At 36.4% G+C, this 19,000-nt stretch overlaps 2 protein-coding genes across 4 annotated transcripts; both read right to left on the bottom strand.

Annotated features, from left to right (window-relative positions):
- Positions 1-1,860: 1,860 nt before the first annotated feature.
- LOC104736856 (putative xyloglucan glycosyltransferase 12) lies at positions 1,861-5,552 on the bottom strand. Of its 2 annotated transcripts, XM_010456925.3 has the most exons (6): positions 5,186-5,457; positions 3,839-4,707; positions 3,456-3,764; positions 3,067-3,357; positions 2,866-2,979; positions 1,861-2,778 (listed from the first exon to the last, which is right to left on the bottom strand). In XM_010456925.3, exons 2-6 carry the CDS (start codon positions 4,595-4,597, stop codon positions 2,161-2,163), a joined length of 2,091 nt encoding a protein of 696 aa, XP_010455227.2. In that variant the 5' UTR covers positions 4,598-4,707; positions 5,186-5,457; the 3' UTR covers positions 1,861-2,160. The 2 variants fall into 2 exon arrangements, with proteins under 2 accessions (XP_010455227.2, XP_087336316.1); XM_087480190.1 differs by having other exon boundaries at positions 3,839-5,552.
- An 8,938-nt stretch (positions 5,553-14,490) lies between these two features.
- Positions 14,491-17,335, bottom strand: LOC104736857 (uncharacterized). Of its 2 annotated transcripts, none has more exons than XM_010456926.3 (6): positions 16,846-17,335; positions 16,292-16,417; positions 15,717-15,958; positions 15,136-15,172; positions 14,952-15,009; positions 14,491-14,883 (listed from the first exon to the last, which is right to left on the bottom strand). In XM_010456926.3, exons 1-6 carry the CDS (start codon positions 16,960-16,962, stop codon positions 14,810-14,812), a joined length of 654 nt encoding a protein of 217 aa, XP_010455228.1. In that variant the 5' UTR covers positions 16,963-17,335; the 3' UTR covers positions 14,491-14,809. The 2 variants fall into 2 exon arrangements, with proteins under 2 accessions (XP_010455228.1, XP_019090212.1); XM_019234667.2 differs by having other exon boundaries at positions 16,292-16,420; positions 16,846-17,212.
- Between the last annotated feature and the right edge of the window lie 1,665 nt (positions 17,336-19,000).

Raw genomic sequence — 19,000 nt, 5'->3', positions numbered from 1 at the left:
CAATAGAAAGACATAGCTCAATAAAGGGACGTGCACAATACTTAACGAAATCGACAAAACCAGTAACCAAAACTCAAGACACTGTTAGTACGGCTTGGCCTAGTTTGAACGTGGTTAAAAAAGTCTTGGTTCATGTAGGTTTTTCTTGTTGTGAACATTCCCTACTCCCTAGAGAATTTGAGCTGACGTTTATATTTTTTTGGAAGTCTTGTGTTATCCTATGAAGTCTGAGAGTTCATAGAAACAATTAGATCAATAAAATCAAGGTTGCACTCACAGGTATAACACTAGAACGGTCTAAATCAGGCCCGGTTCAAAGTTTAGGTAAACCTAGTGCTATTTTATAAAATACATTCAAATATATTTATATTATTATTTTTTTCTAATTAACTTGTAAAAAAAAGTTTTGGACCTTTAGAGCACCTCCACTAGAGAGTGCTCATCCAAATACTCTTTAATAAAAAATTAATACAGAGAAGAAAGAGAAGAAGAGAAGAGAGGAACTGATACTCAGATGGTTCAAGGAGAACCATTTCTCAAAAAATACTAATAGGTGTCATTTAATTAGGGGCTGATATTAATAAAAAATACTAAATATATAAATATAAGTAAAATAATAATTAATTTTTAAAGCAACTGTCTACGGTTGCTCCCACTAGTGGTCTTAGAGCATCACCATCGCTAGTCTCTATATTTGGGTTTCTCAAATCAAGTGTGGACACAACTTTAAGCTAAGATATGAATTATAATAATATATATTTTAAAAGTAATTCAATAGACAAATCATAAGAGAACAACTATGAAGATGGTTTTTCATGTTTTGGTTGACAGTCTCATAAAACTCTTAAACGGGAGACGTCTCTTTGCCTCTCTCTTCCTTTTTCTCTTTTTTTTTTATATATATTTAAATGGTAAAGAGATGTGTGAGAGACCACCGTTGGAGAGAACCTTAGACCTTGTGCTTTTGCACCCCCAGCACATGTGCTAAGCCGGGTCTGGTTAAATGGAAGGTCTCGAGCATCTTCTAAATGAGCTTGATCCAAGTGCATGTGGAATGATCAAAAGTCTCAGTGTGAGTGAAGTCGGATTCAAAATTGACTTAGGATCAATGATCAAACTCCAATTTACTCTAATCACAATACAGTGAATGTGTAAATCGAAGTTAAATGGACTAATTAAATTTGTTTAATTGGTTTTAAACTGAAAGTAATTAAGTAACTTCTAGATAATAAATAATGAATTGGATAAAGGCTAAAAGTACATGGTATTACGGTTGAGACAAGAGGTGGATTATTACATGCAGCTCTTATAACATATATTGTTAATTAGTACATCTACGGCATAAGAATAACTTGATACAAATGTTGTTGAGCTTTTTAAGCTATTACTGATCAATGACATGTGCACATGTGCACATGGAAGACCTGATTATATGGGATGTAACGTACTTCCTTAACATCAAACAAATGCACCATCTACTACAATAACCAAAACATTTCTTTCAATGTTTTTCGTCACACTTCTTGATACTGTATAATATGCCTTGCGGGGCTAGATAGACACATCAATTCACACATTCGTCTTCCCAATATTGGCATTATGTAAAATGCAGAACATCAACTTGCAAATATCACACCAAACTAAAACCATAAGTTTCTTTTCCTGTTTTTGTATAACTTTATTGGTTCCATTACACCATAGTGTCCCCAAAAATATTGAACTTTGTTGTGTGAGTTCTTCACTATATATAATATACATGGCCTTTCTCTCCACACTTTACAGAAGCAAGGGAAGTTGTATGTACATTGTAAATGTTTAGTCTTTGATTTTCCCGAGTTATATTAAGGTAACATGAGTCTCTTTAGAGCTAAAATAATGTGCCTTCTCAATTGAACAAGACTTTCTTACAAAAGAATTGTCCCCATTAAACGAAAGAATAAACAACTGTGGCCAAACCCAAAAGAGAGAAAAGTTAAAACCTTACATATTACCAACAGAGTTAATCCAATCCATGTCCTTCCTTTGTGAAACCAATCTATGTTCAATGATGTATTGTATTCTTTTGGGTCCAGACCCTTTCCTTAGTCTTTTTTTTTCCCTCTCCATGTCCTGTCTTCTACAACGTTCTCTCTACATGCACTACTTGAGTCTCTTCGAGTGTCATTCAACTTGTTCTCCAATTAGATCTAGACCCACCAGTAAGAAAGATATTCCTTGAAACAATAGGAAGTAAAAATGGATTCCTTGCGCCGATAAAAGACTCCGAGTTGCTGCCGTCAGTAACAGAAACGCTAGTGATAGGTCTTTCATATATATCCTATTGTGCTTCTTCTTCTTTGTCTTTTCAGCATTTTTCTCAGATTCTGTTTCGGGAGCAGACACACCTCTCTGATGTTTCGTTTTCTTTCCATCTTTTTCAACCAAAGCAGCCAGATCTCCTTCAGATGATCGTCCTGATTTTTTTGTAACAACCCATTCATATGCACTTCCTAGCTGAAAAAGACCCGAGACCATTGCGTTGAACTTGGTGACAGACATTGTGTTCTCAAAGAGAAGGTACGGGACGATAAATGGAAATGATTTTGGAGCGGGAAGGATGTTGAGGAACGACATTGTGGCAGGTATGTAGCAAACAACCCAAGCGGGAAGCTCAGCCTCGGGCACAAACATAGTCATTGGCAGGATTATACAAAAGAGGGTGAATGAGTAGAAGGGCAAGATTAGCTTCCTCAGGAGGAAGAAGAGGAATATCAAATTGAACTTCTTGCCTATGCTTATCTGCAAAACACACACACACACACAAAGGTATCAGAACCCACACAACTATTACAACATATGATACCGAGACAAGTCCCTTTGGCATACCTTTGATTTAATGACAGCGGGCAAACAAAGACGAAATAGTTGCATAGGTCCTGAATGCCATCTGTGTTGCTGTTTTCTGTAAGCTTCATAGGATTCAGGTAATTCACATTGGCACTGAGAAAGAGAAACACAGTTTTATGACATCAGCCAAGAATCAAACAAACAGTTTAGTAATAACAACTACTACACATGCTACAATACCTCAACATCGTTTAGGAAAATGAATTTCCATCCATGAAGGTGAGCACGAACAGCAATGTCCATATCCTCAACAGTGGTTCTCTCGAGCCAACCACCAGAGTTTTCCAAAGCCTTGATCCTCCACACACCAGCAGTGCCATTGAATCCAAAGAAATTCAAAAACACACTGTTCACTTGCTGTTCAACCTCAAAGTGGAAAGCCAAGTTAATGTTCTGTAATCTTGTCAACAAGTTCTCTTCTTTATTCACAAACGACCATCTCGCCTGAACCAATCCTAGTTCCTCATTGTCCTGTTGTAAAATACAAAAACACACCTTATTCAGTGCATAACCTTTTTTTGAATCAAAAATTTCACCCCCCCCCCCCCCCCCAAATTTTACAACTTTACCTTAAAATGAGGAATTGTCTTTTTGAGGAAATCAGGTAGAGGTTGAAAATCAGCGTCGAAAATGGCAACGAATTCGTAGTCTTTGACATAACTACAGTTCATAGCAGACTTGAGATTACCAGCTTTGTAACCTTCTCTGTTAACACGGTGACGGTACACAATGCGTGCACTTCGCTCCTGCCATTTATGAACCTCTTCTTTGATCAAACTCTGCGTTGTTGGATCATCGGAATCATCCAAAATCTGAATCAAAATCTTCGTTTTTGGCCAGTCTAGATTACACACAGCCGCAATTGATTGCTGATAAACCTGTAAAAAACAAAACTTGGTTAAAAAAAAATCTACAGAGGAAACAAAAACCAAGTTAGTACTGATTTAATTACCTCTTTCTCGTTACACATAGGGATCTGAACAAGAACCATAGGGAGAAAACAACCATTATCACCAGATTCAAGATCAGAGATAGCATCCGGTTTAAGAACCGGTTTAATCTTCTTGAAACGGATCCAGAAACAGCCAAGACAAAGAATGAGTCTATCAAGACTCTGAATAAGGAAGAGAACGATGCAGGCATTAGCAAGAAACTGAAGCGGAGGAGCAAGATACTCAACACGAAGCAAAACCCATCTCGTGTAAACCCAATCAAAGAAGCCTTTAACACCAAAAGGTGTAGTGAAGATAAACTGAAGCTGAAGCTTAGAAGTTCCAAAGTGCCAACCTTTGAAATAAGCAGCGATCTCGAAACACAGAAGGATTAACGAAAGCCATAGAAACACTTTCAAGTAAGAGTAGAAAAGTTTGGATTTTTTCGCAGGGTTTTGCTTCTGTGACGACGAGACTTGGGAATCTGTACGGCCGGCTGCGATACGGCGACGTACGGCTGTGCCTAGAGCGATTAATGCTGAGCCGAGTGAAGTGAGACAACCTGCGGCACGGTGAGCTTTGAGAAGGAGTACCCAAGTGAGCTGTCTAGCGTTCTTGTTTCTTGATTTCTCACGGCTTCTTACTAGGAAATCTTCATCGGAAGGTGATTCAAGTTCAACCATTGACCAGTTGTTAGGGTTCTCCATTTTGACGACGACTGGTGTACCTTTACGGTTGTTGTTGTTTCCTTTAGCCCACCATTCAAACTTTGGTGCCATTTTTAGGATTCTTTAGATCAACCAAAACCAGTAAAGAGAGACTTAAAAAAAACAAGAGCTAGAAATTGGATCTCATTGCCAGCAACGAAGATTGAAGGAGACGCGTGTTACTGTAATAATCACGAAAGGGCAGAGAAGATGTAAGGAGAAGAAGAGAGAAAAAAAATAAATAACTCTGTTCCCGAGATTAATGTTGGTTGCAGTGAGAAAAATGAGAAACTCTGAAGAAAAATTTAAAAGAGAAGAGACAAAGAGAGAAATTTAAAAAATTAAATAAAAAGTGGTAACAGCTCAACACGTTTTTTCTTTTTTCTTTTTTTTTAAAGAAGAGTTTGAAGAATATACAAAAACCCAGAAGAATAAACTGAGAGGAACAACACCAAATGGTCAAATTTGTTTTTTTTTTTTTTTAATGTCTTTTATTCTCTTTTGTTCTTAAGAGAATATAAAACAGAAAAGGTGACGTTGAGGAAATTGGTAGATTGTCAGATCAATTAGAGAGGTGTTAGAAAATAAGGAATGGGATCAAATCAGATTAATTTGGATTTGTAGACAAAAACAACAAAATATTGCAAAAGCTGTCTTTACCAAAATTTTCTTGGCTTTGTTCTTGTTCTTCTTCCAAAAATACTTGCATTTTAATCCTCAGTGATGTTTGGTACAATGTACACAATTTGGATCTTTGATATTCCGCGTGTGATATTAACTGGGAAGATTATAGAAGTTAATGATCACACGCGAAACGGAAAAAAAAGATAATAATCTGAAAACAATATCGTAATTTCTAAACAATATTCGCAAAAAGGACAAAACGTAAGGGAGAAGAATAATAAAAATAGAAATATAGATTTTCAGGATATGGATTTTTTTTGTTTTGCTGTTTTTTACTGTGGTTAAAAACTTAAAATTCTAATGAGTGGACGAGAAAGAAAGAAAAGACCAAGTCTTTTGCCACACCGTTCATTTAGACATTTGCCTCCTAATATGGCGCTTTTTGGTTTTTTTTTGCTGATGTTTTTTTCCGTTTTGTAATCCTTAATGATTTGTACACATATCATTACTACTATTCTCTTAGTCTTGTCTTTATCTTTTTAAATCGATAATGTCTCCCTGACTTCTCTGTTGATTTCTAAATGTAAGATATTGTCTAGGTGTTTACAATCGTTGAGGATAATATGATTTTTGTCCACTCTAACAAAATGTTTCAACTCATGAGCACCTAAAAATATGGATAAAAGAAAACTAAATGACATAAAGAAAAATGTTTAAATATAGAAATTTCGAAGAATTAAGATAAAAAAAAAATCTTTGCCCAAAAACAATCTTAGAGATAAAAAATTAAGAAAAAATAATAGAGTTTATGTTAATCATAACTTAATTAATTAAAAACTATATAAAAAGTAAAATAAAATAAAAAGATAAGTATTAATTTAAATTTATACTTCTTATTCTTAGTTAAAAATCTATTTCACATATTTAACACAAGTATATATCACACTATATTATTTACTAATTAACATTACTAGCAATACAAAAAGTGTTTTTGTAAACTATAATTGAAATTTAGAAATGTGTGTGTTTGATTAGGCTTTTTTGTTTTTACTTTTTTTTTGTCATCATTGAATTAACAAGATCCGATCTATAGCTAATCTTTATTACATGGGGTAACACAATTTAGTGGAGTCGAATTCCAATGGGATCAATCGCACAGGTGATGGTGTAACCACTTGACAACACACTTTCCTTACTGGCTTTTTTTAAAAAGGGTTAGTTATAGTTTTAGTACGTTTTGAGAAAGAAATCTAGGTTTTAGTACGTTTACTATTTAAAATAGTAAAAGTAGGTGGTGAGAGAGTATGTGGTTGTGTGGGGTCCGGTTGTGTGTGAGGGTGAGAGAGGGTGAGAGAGGGTGAGAGACGTAAGAGAGGGTGTGAGAGATATATGACCCATTTATGTGAAATAGTAGCTCTGGGCATCACGGTACCCGAACCCGATCGGGTTCAGGTTTTCGGGTTTACACATATAGAACCCGATCGAGTTTTATATACCATCCGGTCAAGTTTGGATCGGGTTCCTTCGGTTTCGGGTTTTGTTCGGGTATACACGAAACCCAAAGAACCCGATTGGATTGTTGAAAACCCGATCAAAACCCGATCAAAACCCGATCAAGTTTAAACATCTAATGTGAATGACAAACACTTAACCTGAAATTTAAGCACTTAAACTCAATGTCAAAGGCTCAAAGCAAAAGAAAAAAGAATTTCAAGTGTTTCAAAACATTCTACAAACAATAGAGAAGTTCAAGTATTCGAAAATAAAGAGAAAATCAACTTGAAATCTTCCAAAACAGCTTCTTTCATTCTTTGGTTCACTTCTCTTTTGCATCTTCTCTTTGGCATGTGAATAACTTAAGGTTCTTCTGATGATGTTTCAAACTCTAAAAAAACAATTACAAGCATTGAGAGATAAGTTTATATTAACACTAAAAACTTTTAGATAGTAAGCATTAAGGAAGATAAGAAACAAACCTCTTGCAAGCTCATTCTCAAACTCAAAGTGATGTGATCATGAGACCATCCAAGACGACCCTTGAATCTTGCTCACCACGAACGAAGTCAAAGGTGAACTCATCGCTATGCGATTTGGACCTACGAGTATTCAAAGGAGGATTCCAACCAATTCAAAAGGATTCAAGGTATGAACCAAAATGTTCTGGAATCTTTATCCATTCCATAACCACAAAGAATTGGAATCACATTAATATCAGTTTATATGTGAAAGATATGGATATTTCAAGTCAGTGGATCTATCTCAGTCCCAGTTTTGCGTCTGAGCAAAAGACCGTGTTACACAGACCAACTCAGAAACAGTTTCGGTACAAAACCACTTGGAGGATGTTAATGTATATCTTATGTTTCCAACAAGCTCAGAAAGAGAAGATTTGGCCCACGAAATACAAAGATACACTTCATTTGCCAAAGGAAGTCAATCTAGTTCTACACTTGAAGAGCTTTAGGTCCAATTGGTTTAGGACATTTCAGAATTACGTATAGCAACCATGAGCTGTTTCTACTAAGTCCAGGGTGAAGCAAAGATACAAACCATGTTGTTTCTCATCAGCAAGTTGGATCAAAGAGTAAATATCAAAGAAGATTAAGGAAACACTTAATGGGTCAATTCAAGATCTTATGGCCAAAGAGAGCATGGGAAAAACTATTGGGGATGATACCTATCAAGTCCAGCCCACTTTGAGCCTAATTCAAGTCCAAGAAAGCTCAAAATAATCACTTTATTTTGTGGTCAAAGAGGGATAACGAAAATGGAGTTCAACTCACCTTGGGAAGGACACATTGGGAAGACAAACTTGAAAGAGTTGAATCTTCATTCAACTATCTATCTTTATTGTGTTTTAGTTTCAAGAATAATACTTGGCTTTGTGACCAAGTTTTCTATCTCTATATAAACTCATGTAATCTCATTTGAGAATAATCAACCAATTTTCCTTTTCATTTTAAGAGTCTATCTCTTTGTTCTTTGTCTAGAACATTTCTTTGTTTCTTGGTGTATAATATCCAAGCAACAGCCTCCTTTTGCTGGACTAGTGTGTCATATCTAGCAGTGATTGGAGTTGAGAATATCAGCAGCCTTCCGCAACTGCTGTGCGACCCCTCAATCCATCAAATCTCCCTTGTTGCACCTTGCACCTTGGCGAGTTTCTATCCTTTTTAGTCCGGCTGAGTGATCCTCGAATTTTGGGCGTATCAAGTGGTATCAGAGCCACTCAACCGGTATTTGTCTGTTCATCTTCTCATCTATCCATCTTTTCATATTTTTCTTTTTTCTTCTATCTTTTCATCTTCTATATTTTTCTTTCTTTCATCTTCTATCTATTCATCTTCTTTAAAAAAAAAAGAAAAAAAAAGAAAAAGAAAAAAAATGTATAATGATCGTTGAGAACGTGAGATCATCAAAGACGGAGGGCTTGGGATTCCAAATCTACAATTTCAAGCACTTATGAGAGAGACACAACAATTGTTGAGGGTTAAGATGAATTTCCTCTACGAGAGGTTGAATGTAGTTGAAGCAGAGGCACAACTGAGACAACCACAAATGTTGCATCATAGAAGAGAAATATATCAACCTAGAGTAGCAAGGGCTGATGATTATTACAGTAGTCAATCATCAAGAGGGAGCCACATGAGACCAAGAAGTGCTAGAGAAGCAAGAAGAAGAGTGGGTGATATCATGGGTATTTTGAAGTTGAAGATTCCTACCTTTCAAGGCAAGAACAACCCATATTCATATCTTGAGTGGGAGAAAATGATTGAGTCAATTTTTAGTTGTCAAATTTATTACGAGATGAAGAAGGTACGAGTTGTAGGCACTAGATTTTGTGATTATGCTATTACTTGGTGGTAAGCAGGAGGAGAAATGGAGAACATCCCATTGAGACTTGGGCAGAATTGAAAGTCTATGTTAAGGAAGCGATTTGTTCTCCACCATCACCATCGTGGTTCAAATCATATTCTAAGGAGAACTTCTAGACCAACTGATGGAATGTCTACTGTCACGCCAAGTTACCAACGAGAAAGGATGTCTCTTGTTTCTAAGGAAGAGCAAGTTGTATTTAATTTGTTACCATCACCAAAGGATCATAAGCAGTTGCTCGTTCAGAAGAATCTGTTGGAAATAACAAATTCACTGAGTGAGCAAACGGAAGCTGAAGAACCAGATCACAAAGAAGTCAACAAACATCAAAGTGAGGAAACCACAAAGGAAGGTCTCACGGAATGGAGTACACTTCTGTCTCAGGGTCAACAATATGGACTCATATATTCTCTTGAAGAAAAGCCACTAGAATCACTTCAATACTCTCCAACCCATGGCCTTACAGTTTCGAGGACGAAACTTTTTCAAGAGGAGGGGTATGATGTGATCATGAGACCATCCAAGACGACCCTTGAGTCTTGCTCACCACGAACGAAGTCAAAGGTGAACTCATCGCTACGCGATTTGGACCTACGAGTATTCAAAGGAGGATTCCGACCAATTCAAAAGGATTCAAGGTATGAACCAAAATGTTCTGGAATCTTGATCCATTCCATAACCACGGAGAATTGGAATCACATTAATATCAGTTTATATGGATATTTCAAGTCAGTGGATCTATCTCAGTCCCAGTTTTGCGTCTGAGCAAAAGACCGTGTTACACAGACCAACTCGGAAACAGTTTCGGTACAAAACCACTTGGAGGATGTTAATGTATATCTTATGTTTCCAACAAGCTCAGAAAGAGAAGATTTGGCCCACGAAATACAAAGATACACTTCATTTGCCAAAGGAAGTCAATCTAGTTCTACACTTGAAGAGCTTTAGGTCCAATTGGTTTAGGACATTTCAGAATTACGTATAGCAACCATGAGCTGTTTCTACTAAGTCCAGGGTGAAGCAAAGATACAAACCATGTTGTTTCTCATCAGCAAGTTGGATCAAAGAGTAAATATCAAAGAAGATTAAGGAAAAACTTAGATCTTATGGCCAAAGAGAGCATGGAAAAAACTATTGGGGATGATACCTATCAAGTCCAGCCCACTTTGAGCCTAATTCAAGTCCAAAAAAGCTCAAAATAGTCACTTTATTTTGTGGTCAAAGAGGGATGGCGAAAATGGAGTTCAACTCACCTTGGGAAGGACACCTTGGAAAGACAAACTTCAAAGAATTGAATCTTCATTCAACTATCTATCTTTATTGTGTTTTAGTTTCAAGAATAATACTTGGCTTTGTGACCAAGTTTTCTATCTACATATAAACTCATGTAATCTCATTTGAGAATAATCAACCAATTTTCCTTTTCATTTTAAGAGTCTATCTCTTTGTTCTTTGTCTAGAACATTTCTTTGTTTCTTGGTGTGTAATATCCAAGCAACAACCTCCTTTTGCTGGACTAGTGTGTCATATCTAGCAGTGATTGGAGTTGGGAATATCAGCAGCCTTCCGCAACTGCTGTGCGACCCCTCAATCCATCAAATCTCCCTTGTTGCACCTTGCACCTTGGCGAGTTTCTATCCTTTTTAGTCCGGCTGAGTGATCCTCGAATTTTGTAAGAATCTATGCATTTGTAAGCACATTATCTTCAAACTTGAAGTCTTGCTTGAGCCATTGTTCTGTACACATCAAAATTTCAACCATATAGTGTGTGAGACAACTTCTATATAGGTTTATTAGTCTTCCACTAGTGCTAAAAGCACTTTCATAAGCAACTGAAGACACCTGCATAGCAAATAAATCCCTAGCCATCTGAGATAAAATAGGATACTTGCCACTATTAACTTTCCACCAAGAGAGTACATCATACTCAATTCCCATCATCAAATCAGAATTCTCAACTTCTTCTCTAAGATAAGTATCCAATTCATTTGTGTTTCTAACTCCAATACTCTTAAGCAGCATATCATACTTATGGTCCACTGGGTTGTAGCCATCAAACTCATCCTCCATCGAGTCAAATACTCGGTCTGCTTGCCTCTCTTGCGTATTCTGATTTGTTGGACTGAGACTGAGAAAGTTCCTCATTTGCTGCTGCGTTGGATCTTGTAGAATACTCTTTATTCATATCACGAAGGATATTCAGAACCGAATCATACAATGTCTTAGCTGTTACACTCTATTCCCCATATAGCTCCTCAAAACACAAATTTGCATACTGCATCTTCTTTCTCGGATCGAAGACACTAACAGTAACTAACATCTTGTTGATGTTATGCAGGCCATCCTAGTACTTGTCGAATTTGTCAAACATCTTCTTTGCATTTACTTTCACTTCATTATCAACATTATGACAAAGCAACTGAAGCTTCACTGCTATGTTAACTATCTCACCAGAACACTTAAATGCATTCATAGTAGTAGAGGCGGATACAACCAATATCGCATAATATTGAAATATATTGAGTAAAAATATTGATCAGAATATATTGAAATTTTGATTTAAAAAAACAGTACCAGTTACAGAGGATACCCATATATCAATTGTCAGTAAGACTATTTGCTTGGTAGTGAGAAACCATTTTTTAAGAGTAGCTTTCCTCTCAATAAACATCTTTACTACATCTCTTCCTGATATCTTTCTTGAATGCGGCTTGTATAGATTTACGTAAATAGAAAAAATCAATTAAAATCATGTATATTAGAGTCATGTATATTAAAACAAGTCACAAAATAAGATAGAAACATCACCTTATTGTAAAAGTATTTAAGTGTCATTCCTTCTACAAACGACTGCACTTACTAAATTTTGTAGTGATGAGTAGGTAGTCTAAAAACAAGACTTAACGTAAGTTATTAAATATGCCGCCACCAAAGTAATTAATGATCAGTATGACAGTATCTCTCACCTTGAACTAAAATTATTTAGCACAATACCTGAATTAGTAATTAAAAAACTAACTAAATTTTAATTAAAGTTTTCTAAAAATAGTTGTATGAAACATATATATCATACAATATACAAACAATTAAGATTAAACAATGGTTAGTATTATTTCTTTATAGACCAGAATAAAAGTTCTTAGTTTATAAATACTAAGATTAGCATTAGACTTAATAATAAATATTTAGAACTAACATATGATTTTATTACCTCATCATTATTGAAAACCTATTTGACAATTTAAATGAAAAATTAGGATAGTAAAACGGGTAACAGAAAAACAAAAACGAAAATGAACCAAATGAAGATATATCTGTTTTAAAAGTTCTAAATATAAAAATTCTAAATATAAAAATTTGTTTACTCTCTCGTGGCATCTTTTGATTATGGTTGTTTTGAGTTTGTAGAATAGCCCTAACTATTGTCGGTGAGTGTTCGTGGTTGGCCACGTTTGGACTTGTATATGGCCGTCTTTTACATTAGTTTAGGAGAGAAAGGAACTTTGATATGCCATATCGTACATTAAAATAAATTCAAGTTTAAATTATGTATATGGCATATATACATTGGATGTTTATGGAAGAGTTAATACCTACGTAAATGTCAACAATTTTTTTAAACTTGAGAAATACTTGAGGATGACGGTGCGATTGACCAACAATTTTGCTACCTAGAAAACGTGCAAACATTACTAGATATATTATGCTTCCCATGTTAGTATCTCTTCATTTATTTATTATTTGACTTTATGTTTTATCGAGCTTTTATATCAACTGAATTAGATTTCGTATTTTTATTCTATTTTACAATGAGACAATGATTTGAGTTTTTAAGAGTAGACTAATTTTGTTAAACTGAATACAGTCGTCGAATAGCTTACTCACTGAATTTTTTAAAATGTATATATTTGTTCCAGAAAAAGTTGACATTAGTTGGAACCAACATTTTCTTTTTGCCTTTGTTGTGGTTGTGGATGCTAATTCAGGTTTTGTCTTAGTTTTTTCTTATTTTGTTTGATCGGTTGAACGTCTAGATCGACATTCAGTGCATGGGTAATGGCTTCAGTGCATGGGTAATGGTATGTGTTGGTCGACAGTGGTGGCGGGTGTTGGTGGATACCAGTTCTCAGGAGACAGCTGACATGTTTCCTATGTGTGTCTGGTTTGAGTATGCTTTTCTTTTTATGCTTTGAAATCTTATTGCTTGTGTGTATAGCCTAGCAGATGAGAATTTCGCCTCACTAAATATTTCTGGAAAGACTTATGAATCTCTTTTGTGTTGCGGTGTAGGTAAAAACAAAGTGTGATCATGGAATCAAGGTTATGAAAAAGAGGATGTTCTAGTGACTCGATTGAGTGATGTCTAGCTTCTGTTAAAATGGATGTTAGGTTGCCGGTCTCATGCTTCTTGACATTGTTAGAGTTTTGTTGGTATTATTTGATAATTGGTTTTCAATTTTGTAGTTTCTAGTGGTTTAATCGCTAAAATTGATTAGTAATTATGGGGTTATTAATTTATTGATTAAAAAAACGGGTCGAGTTATGTCAGTTTATTACTTGAAAACAAAAAGTAAAGCTGAAAACCAATGTAAGTACTTCAGCTGCATAGTTTATATTGTATATAATTGTGGATTACAAGCTTTTTCATCTGTTTGTAGTGATAGCACTTCTTGCATCGTGTATTCATGTCCTTAAGTTTGCATAGCTTATTTTGTTTGTTGTCCCTTAAGGGGTCAAAGTAGCATGTTTTCTTGATGATTGGGATGCCTTTGAGAGATTTTTTGTTATTGCTCCAACAACTATCTACTCTTGTTTTGATTTTTTCACATCCTAGCTTATCCCATATAGATAGATATATTTTTTGTACGAACCTTCAGCAGATGCTCGGGGATGATGTAGGTTGGTGTTTGTGTTGTTGTTGTAGAAGTACTCTTTTATGTCTTGGATGTAGTGTGCTTCGGGATTCCCACTTTGTAGATATTTTTTCATGAATGGTCAGTAGTTGTTTACTGTTGCTAATGGATTCATGGCTATTGGTCTGAGGTTGAGATTCTTGGAACTCTGTCATCTTTAAAGGCGATTGCTAGTTGATGATTCTACTTGTATGCAATGGCGCCAGTCAGATTCAGCTACTATAGATAGTATATCGCCTAAAACATCTTGTGTTAGGTTTTCTACAGGTGATACCTTCTGTTTAGAAGCCATTTTTCTCTTCTTCTATGTTTTTGTATCTGTGTTATGTGGTTGTTGAGTTAAGTTCTTATATACTTGTCAATTTTTTTGCATTTGATTGTGTTAATTAATAGTGAATAGCTAAATTATTGTAATTGAGTTACTAATGAAGTAATTAATAGGAAAAAAATTGATTTATAATCGGAATATGAAAAACTAATGCATTTTGTAGTGTTGAAAATAATTTGTGTTTGTATATTGCTGATTATTACTATTTCTCCAAGCCAAAACTGTAAACAAAATTGATTACATCCCAAATATATTGATTTTATCAGAATCACATATCCTTCTAAACTCCAATGTGGGAATCTCATATCCTAACAAATAATTAAGAGAGCATCATCACCTCTTCTCAAAATATATAACCTGTGGATTGGTTTTATTACAGATTACAACAAAGAACCTTAATGGGGTAAAAAAGCAAACCAAAAGACTAATTAAATTAACCTATAATGGGAAGACACCCAAAGAAACCTGTTTTGTTCATTTGACAGTATTCGAATTCCTTCAAAGCGCATGAAGAAAAAGTTTGATCTCGTTCACCAAAAAATATCACCTCTCTTTTCTTTCCTCTTTTATAGCTTCATATGAAAGTAACACCTCTTTGAATTTTGCTTCAGCTACAACTGCAACAATCGATGTGACACCGTCAGATCTCACCGGTAAGACAGAAGAAGAGTCTACAACAACGTACCTTTGTTATCCTGATTTTGGTCTGGATGGAATTCCATAGCTTTTTCCCTGAATGCTTTCTGAAAGTACAACAAATCCGAATCAAAACATACTACTTTTGCATAATAAGTATCTTACGTAGCTAAACATTGACCATAGGACTAGGTGAAGATTATTTTTATCAGAAGGATTCTAGCCAAGTTTACCTTAATCTCAGCTTCCGTATATGGAGTTGCCCTGGACCTACAACAAAATAACACACCACATTATGTCCCCTCGACATGTCGCCCGTTACTTGAAGAGACGGAATCAAAATTGTACACTTAGAATTCTGACTACCGACAGGCTGTTCTGGTTCACATTAAACGAAACCGATCCTTGGCTATAGCATATAGATTCACCCACTTAATTATGTTGCTCCATCTATATTTCACGAAATCTAAAAACTCAACGAACCTTCTGATAGGTTCAGGCTGTGAATTTTGTTTCTTTACTGACATAGAATCAGCTATTATAACAGATATCAATGATTGAAACTATAAGAAGAAACAGAGCAAGAACCAAGAACAAACCCAAGTGTATTTTTAACTCTCCCAAAAGCCTTAAGGCTCCAAAAACAACCCAATGATCCGATATAACAATCCTAATGTCCACTTTATTTACTATTCTAGAGCATTTTGAGCTTTATTCCCTGTAACAACATATAGCGTGAAGCTAGCAACGTGGATAAACTGAAATTATGTGTGAACTGTGTTTGTATTTCGTTTCAATATAAAGTATATCATACCTGCTGAGCCCTAATACCGAGTAATGATGTGATAATGGATATACTCTTCTCTGATTTGGAGGCTCCTGGTGATTGGTCCTTTGATTTCTTTGCGAAGACTCAGTTTTCCAGTACCAATCATTACGCTGAAACTGCTGATGGTATTGCTGTGCACCAGGATCAGTTTCTCTCCAGTTCTCGTAGCCCCTCCTAAATTTACTCCTCTCTCTGTTGAAAACGCTTTGCATACGCCTGATACGTTCCTGTAAGAGAGCATTAAAAGATCTGAACGCATGTTCAAGTGAATTTTACACTGCATTAACAGGTTTTTACAAAATCATGGATTAAAGGAGGTGATATCACTTAAAAAAGTAATTTAATTTATTCTCATTGGTGTTACAATCTTAACGTCAATGAGAAACGATGCTGCTGCGATCCATGTCTAGATAAAACGGTTTACTACTAACGTTGCATGGTTGCTGAGATTTTTGAAAGCAACTGCTGAAATTAGTTAGTCCGAACTAGCATGTGAAATGGTTACACACTCTTAAACACCCACAACGCTTTCTTTAGGAAAAAGTCTCAAGTAGACTTACCACTCTCTCCATCTCATCCTCGTACTCCTCTTTCATCCGTTTGTTGTACCTTCTCCATGCTTCCTCCTGATAAGCTGTTCGGAACGAACCACCTTTGGTTGCTTTCCACGCTGACTGTGATCTAGCCTTCTTACATGACACAATTACAAAAGTTAAGAGGCTTGGCTAGTATGGAGAATGTGAATCACTAACATGAATAAATAATGGAAAAAGAAAACAACTAATCAGAAAAGGCCGATGACATGTAGCAATTAGTTACTCTTCACATAATTTTGAAATATCTATTTGATAATCTTAATTGGGAACTAAAAAAACTAACAATAAATTATGTTCAGTTTTCACCATTTCCTAATGTTTTAGGAATCAACAAAAAGCCTATAATTTTCCAGTGGATAAAACTACTAAGAAAGTCACATTATGAATCAACTCTAAAGCTAATCATCATAGACTCTATAAGCACATAAGACCTTAAAAGTGAAGCTACTTCACGATCATAATTCCGATAATTTAACGAAAATAAAAAACCAATCTTTGGGTTATAAGATTCGACTCACGAAGAGAGTGACAATGGTTACGCCGATTACAGAAAACGCGACGATTCCCAAAAACTCTGCCAACTTCTGCTGCTGCTGCGGAGGAGGAGGATTCCGTTCACCATCTTCGCCTCCCATTTTTTTTTTAATTGCAAAAATTTACGACAAACGAGAACAGAATCTTTGGGCTTGTGATGATTGAAATGACCCTGAAACCATCCTCAGGTGATTTTGATTGCAAGATTCCGTTCCTCTCTTTTCTTCACTTCCTTAAGATCAAAATTGGGGTTTTGATTTTTCTCTGTTTTTTTCTCCACCACCGCCTCGCCTCGCCTCAACTCGTCTTTGAAAGATTTTTATTTTTATTCGTGAGAAAATATTTGGGCCCTTACTGGCCCGATTTAAGGAACTAACCAAAAAGGCAAATTTGGTTATTTTAAAACATAAACTTAAAAAAAAAAAATGTGATTTAAACAGTTAACTTTGTGATGAATCTTATTTTGAAGAAGATACGAAAGCTTAACACTCGCTGAGATAAAAGTAAAAAACTTTCTCAGGCCCGATTTTTGATGCAATCTTAAGGTAAGAAGAAGTTTTTAAATAACGGGTTCTCACCAACTTTTAAATACTAAAAATTGTAATATCCTTTGGATTTACTCGCTCAAGGTAAAACTCTTTGTATATCTGAACATCTCTGGTGCAAGAATCCCACCTGAATCACCCATCCCCGCCATGACAACTCTCCCTCAAAGCATGCTTGTGCCAGATTAGAGAAGCTTCAAGATCTTATTTCCCAATTGCCTTACAGTGTAGAACCAAGAAAACATTGATTCGAAGCTTTGTTTGTGTTTCTTGGCTACCTGGAACAGAGAGCCAATGTTTAACAAACAACAAACAATACAACAAACCAGGAAACCACGCAACAGACAAGTTGGTGTCGACCGACACCGACTCTGCATCACGATCTGCACAAAGCCGAAAGTCGAAGAACCGCTTCCCAAAACCTTCAAATCGTCTGAAACTCATCCAAAACTCCTGGAAACTCATAGAAACCCACATCCAACCACAAAGACACAAGAATACAACACAAACAACAACAAAACAAGCAAAACAAAGGATTTACAGGCTTAGATCAGCCATGGTCATGCACTCAGCTCTCTAAAGAAAGATTCTGACCAAAAGATGACGAATCCCACACCTTAGTAAGCTTCTCCTTCGTCCTTAGCTCTAGATCTCCACTCCACAGGAACAGATCTCTCCAAAACAGCCAAAAACAGCCCAAAAATCCCCAAACTCTCAAGTTCTCTCCTTTCTCTCTTTTCTTCTCTCAATGGCGACCAAAACACTCTAAAACCCTCACTTTGTCGCTTCTCCGCATATATACCTGGTATGGAGAACCCAAATAAACTAAACCAAACCAAAAATCGCGAATTAAAACAATCTGGTCAAACCAGAAATTGCTGGTGTCGATCGACACCCATCCCCAAAATCCCCAATTTTGGTTCGCGGATGTTACAATTCTCCCCCACCAATATGGATTCGTGCTCGAATCGCACAGCACCGTCCATCCGCCAAGGACCTCCGTGCAACCGTCACCACGGCCCGCACATCCTCCGATCGGACTGAACACCGTCAACCAAGGTTTTCCGGGCAACTATCGCAACAGCCTGCACATCCACGTGACCTAACGGTCCACACGACCCTATTCCCACTAGTCAACACAACACAAAAACACAAGATCTATCCCGACCTCCGAGGTCTACATCCAATCACTATGCTCATACCCACGTTCTAGACATTTTTTGCTCTCTCACTCATACATTCTCAGGTCGCAACCTTCGAACTGCACCGCCTGCACTCTCAGACTGTCGTCCTCGAGACATACCATCTCACTCTCGGATCGTCACCCTCGAGATCTCGGTACCAGGGGAACTAATCATCCCCTCCGGGGAACTAATCCTCCCCTAGGAGAACTAATCATCTCCTCTGCCACTCTCAGGGTCCCAACCCGTCAAGCCCGCGGTGCACCAGGGGAACTAATCATCCCCTCAGGAGAACTAATCATCTACCCAGGAGAACTAATCATCTCCTCTGGAGAACTGTTCATCTCCCCAGGAGAACTAATCATCTCTTCATGAGCAAACAAGTCCTAACGTCTATAAGCATCTCCTGACCG

This window comes from Camelina sativa, chromosome 13 (assembly GCF_030686135.1).
Source record: "Camelina sativa cultivar CO46 ecotype springtype chromosome 13, ASM3068613v1".
In the NCBI taxonomy this organism is placed as follows: domain Eukaryota; kingdom Viridiplantae; phylum Streptophyta; class Magnoliopsida; order Brassicales; family Brassicaceae; genus Camelina; species Camelina sativa.
Note: the sequence above shows the minus strand (reverse complement) of the source record. Positions and strands in the feature narration are given on the sequence as shown.

What these genes read in the sequence shown, in the direction of transcription:
- LOC104736856 (XM_087480190.1), bottom strand. Translation starts at nt 4,597, where the DNA reads ATGGCACCAAAGTTTGAATGGTGGGCTAAAGGAAACAACAACAACCGT. An exon ending in CTATGTGTAACGAGAAAGAG is followed by an intron (nt 3,765 to 3,838) that starts GTAATTAAATCA and finishes TGTTTTTTACAG; the next exon opens with GTTTATCAGCAATCAATTGC. An exon ending in AGACAATTCCTCATTTTAAG is followed by an intron (nt 3,358 to 3,455) that starts GTAAAGTTGTAA and finishes ATTTTACAACAG; the next exon opens with GACAATGAGGAACTAGGATT.
- LOC104736857 (XM_019234667.2), bottom strand. Translation starts at nt 16,962, where the DNA reads ATGGGAGGCGAAGATGGTGAACGGAATCCTCCTCCTCCGCAGCAGCAG. An exon ending in AGGATGAGATGGAGAGAGTG is followed by an intron (nt 15,959 to 16,291) that starts GTAAGTCTACTT and finishes GCTCTCTTACAG; the next exon opens with GAACGTATCAGGCGTATGCA. An exon ending in ATACGGAAGCTGAGATTAAG is followed by an intron (nt 15,010 to 15,135) that starts GTAAACTTGGCT and finishes TTGTACTTTCAG; the next exon opens with AAAGCATTCAGGGAAAAAGC.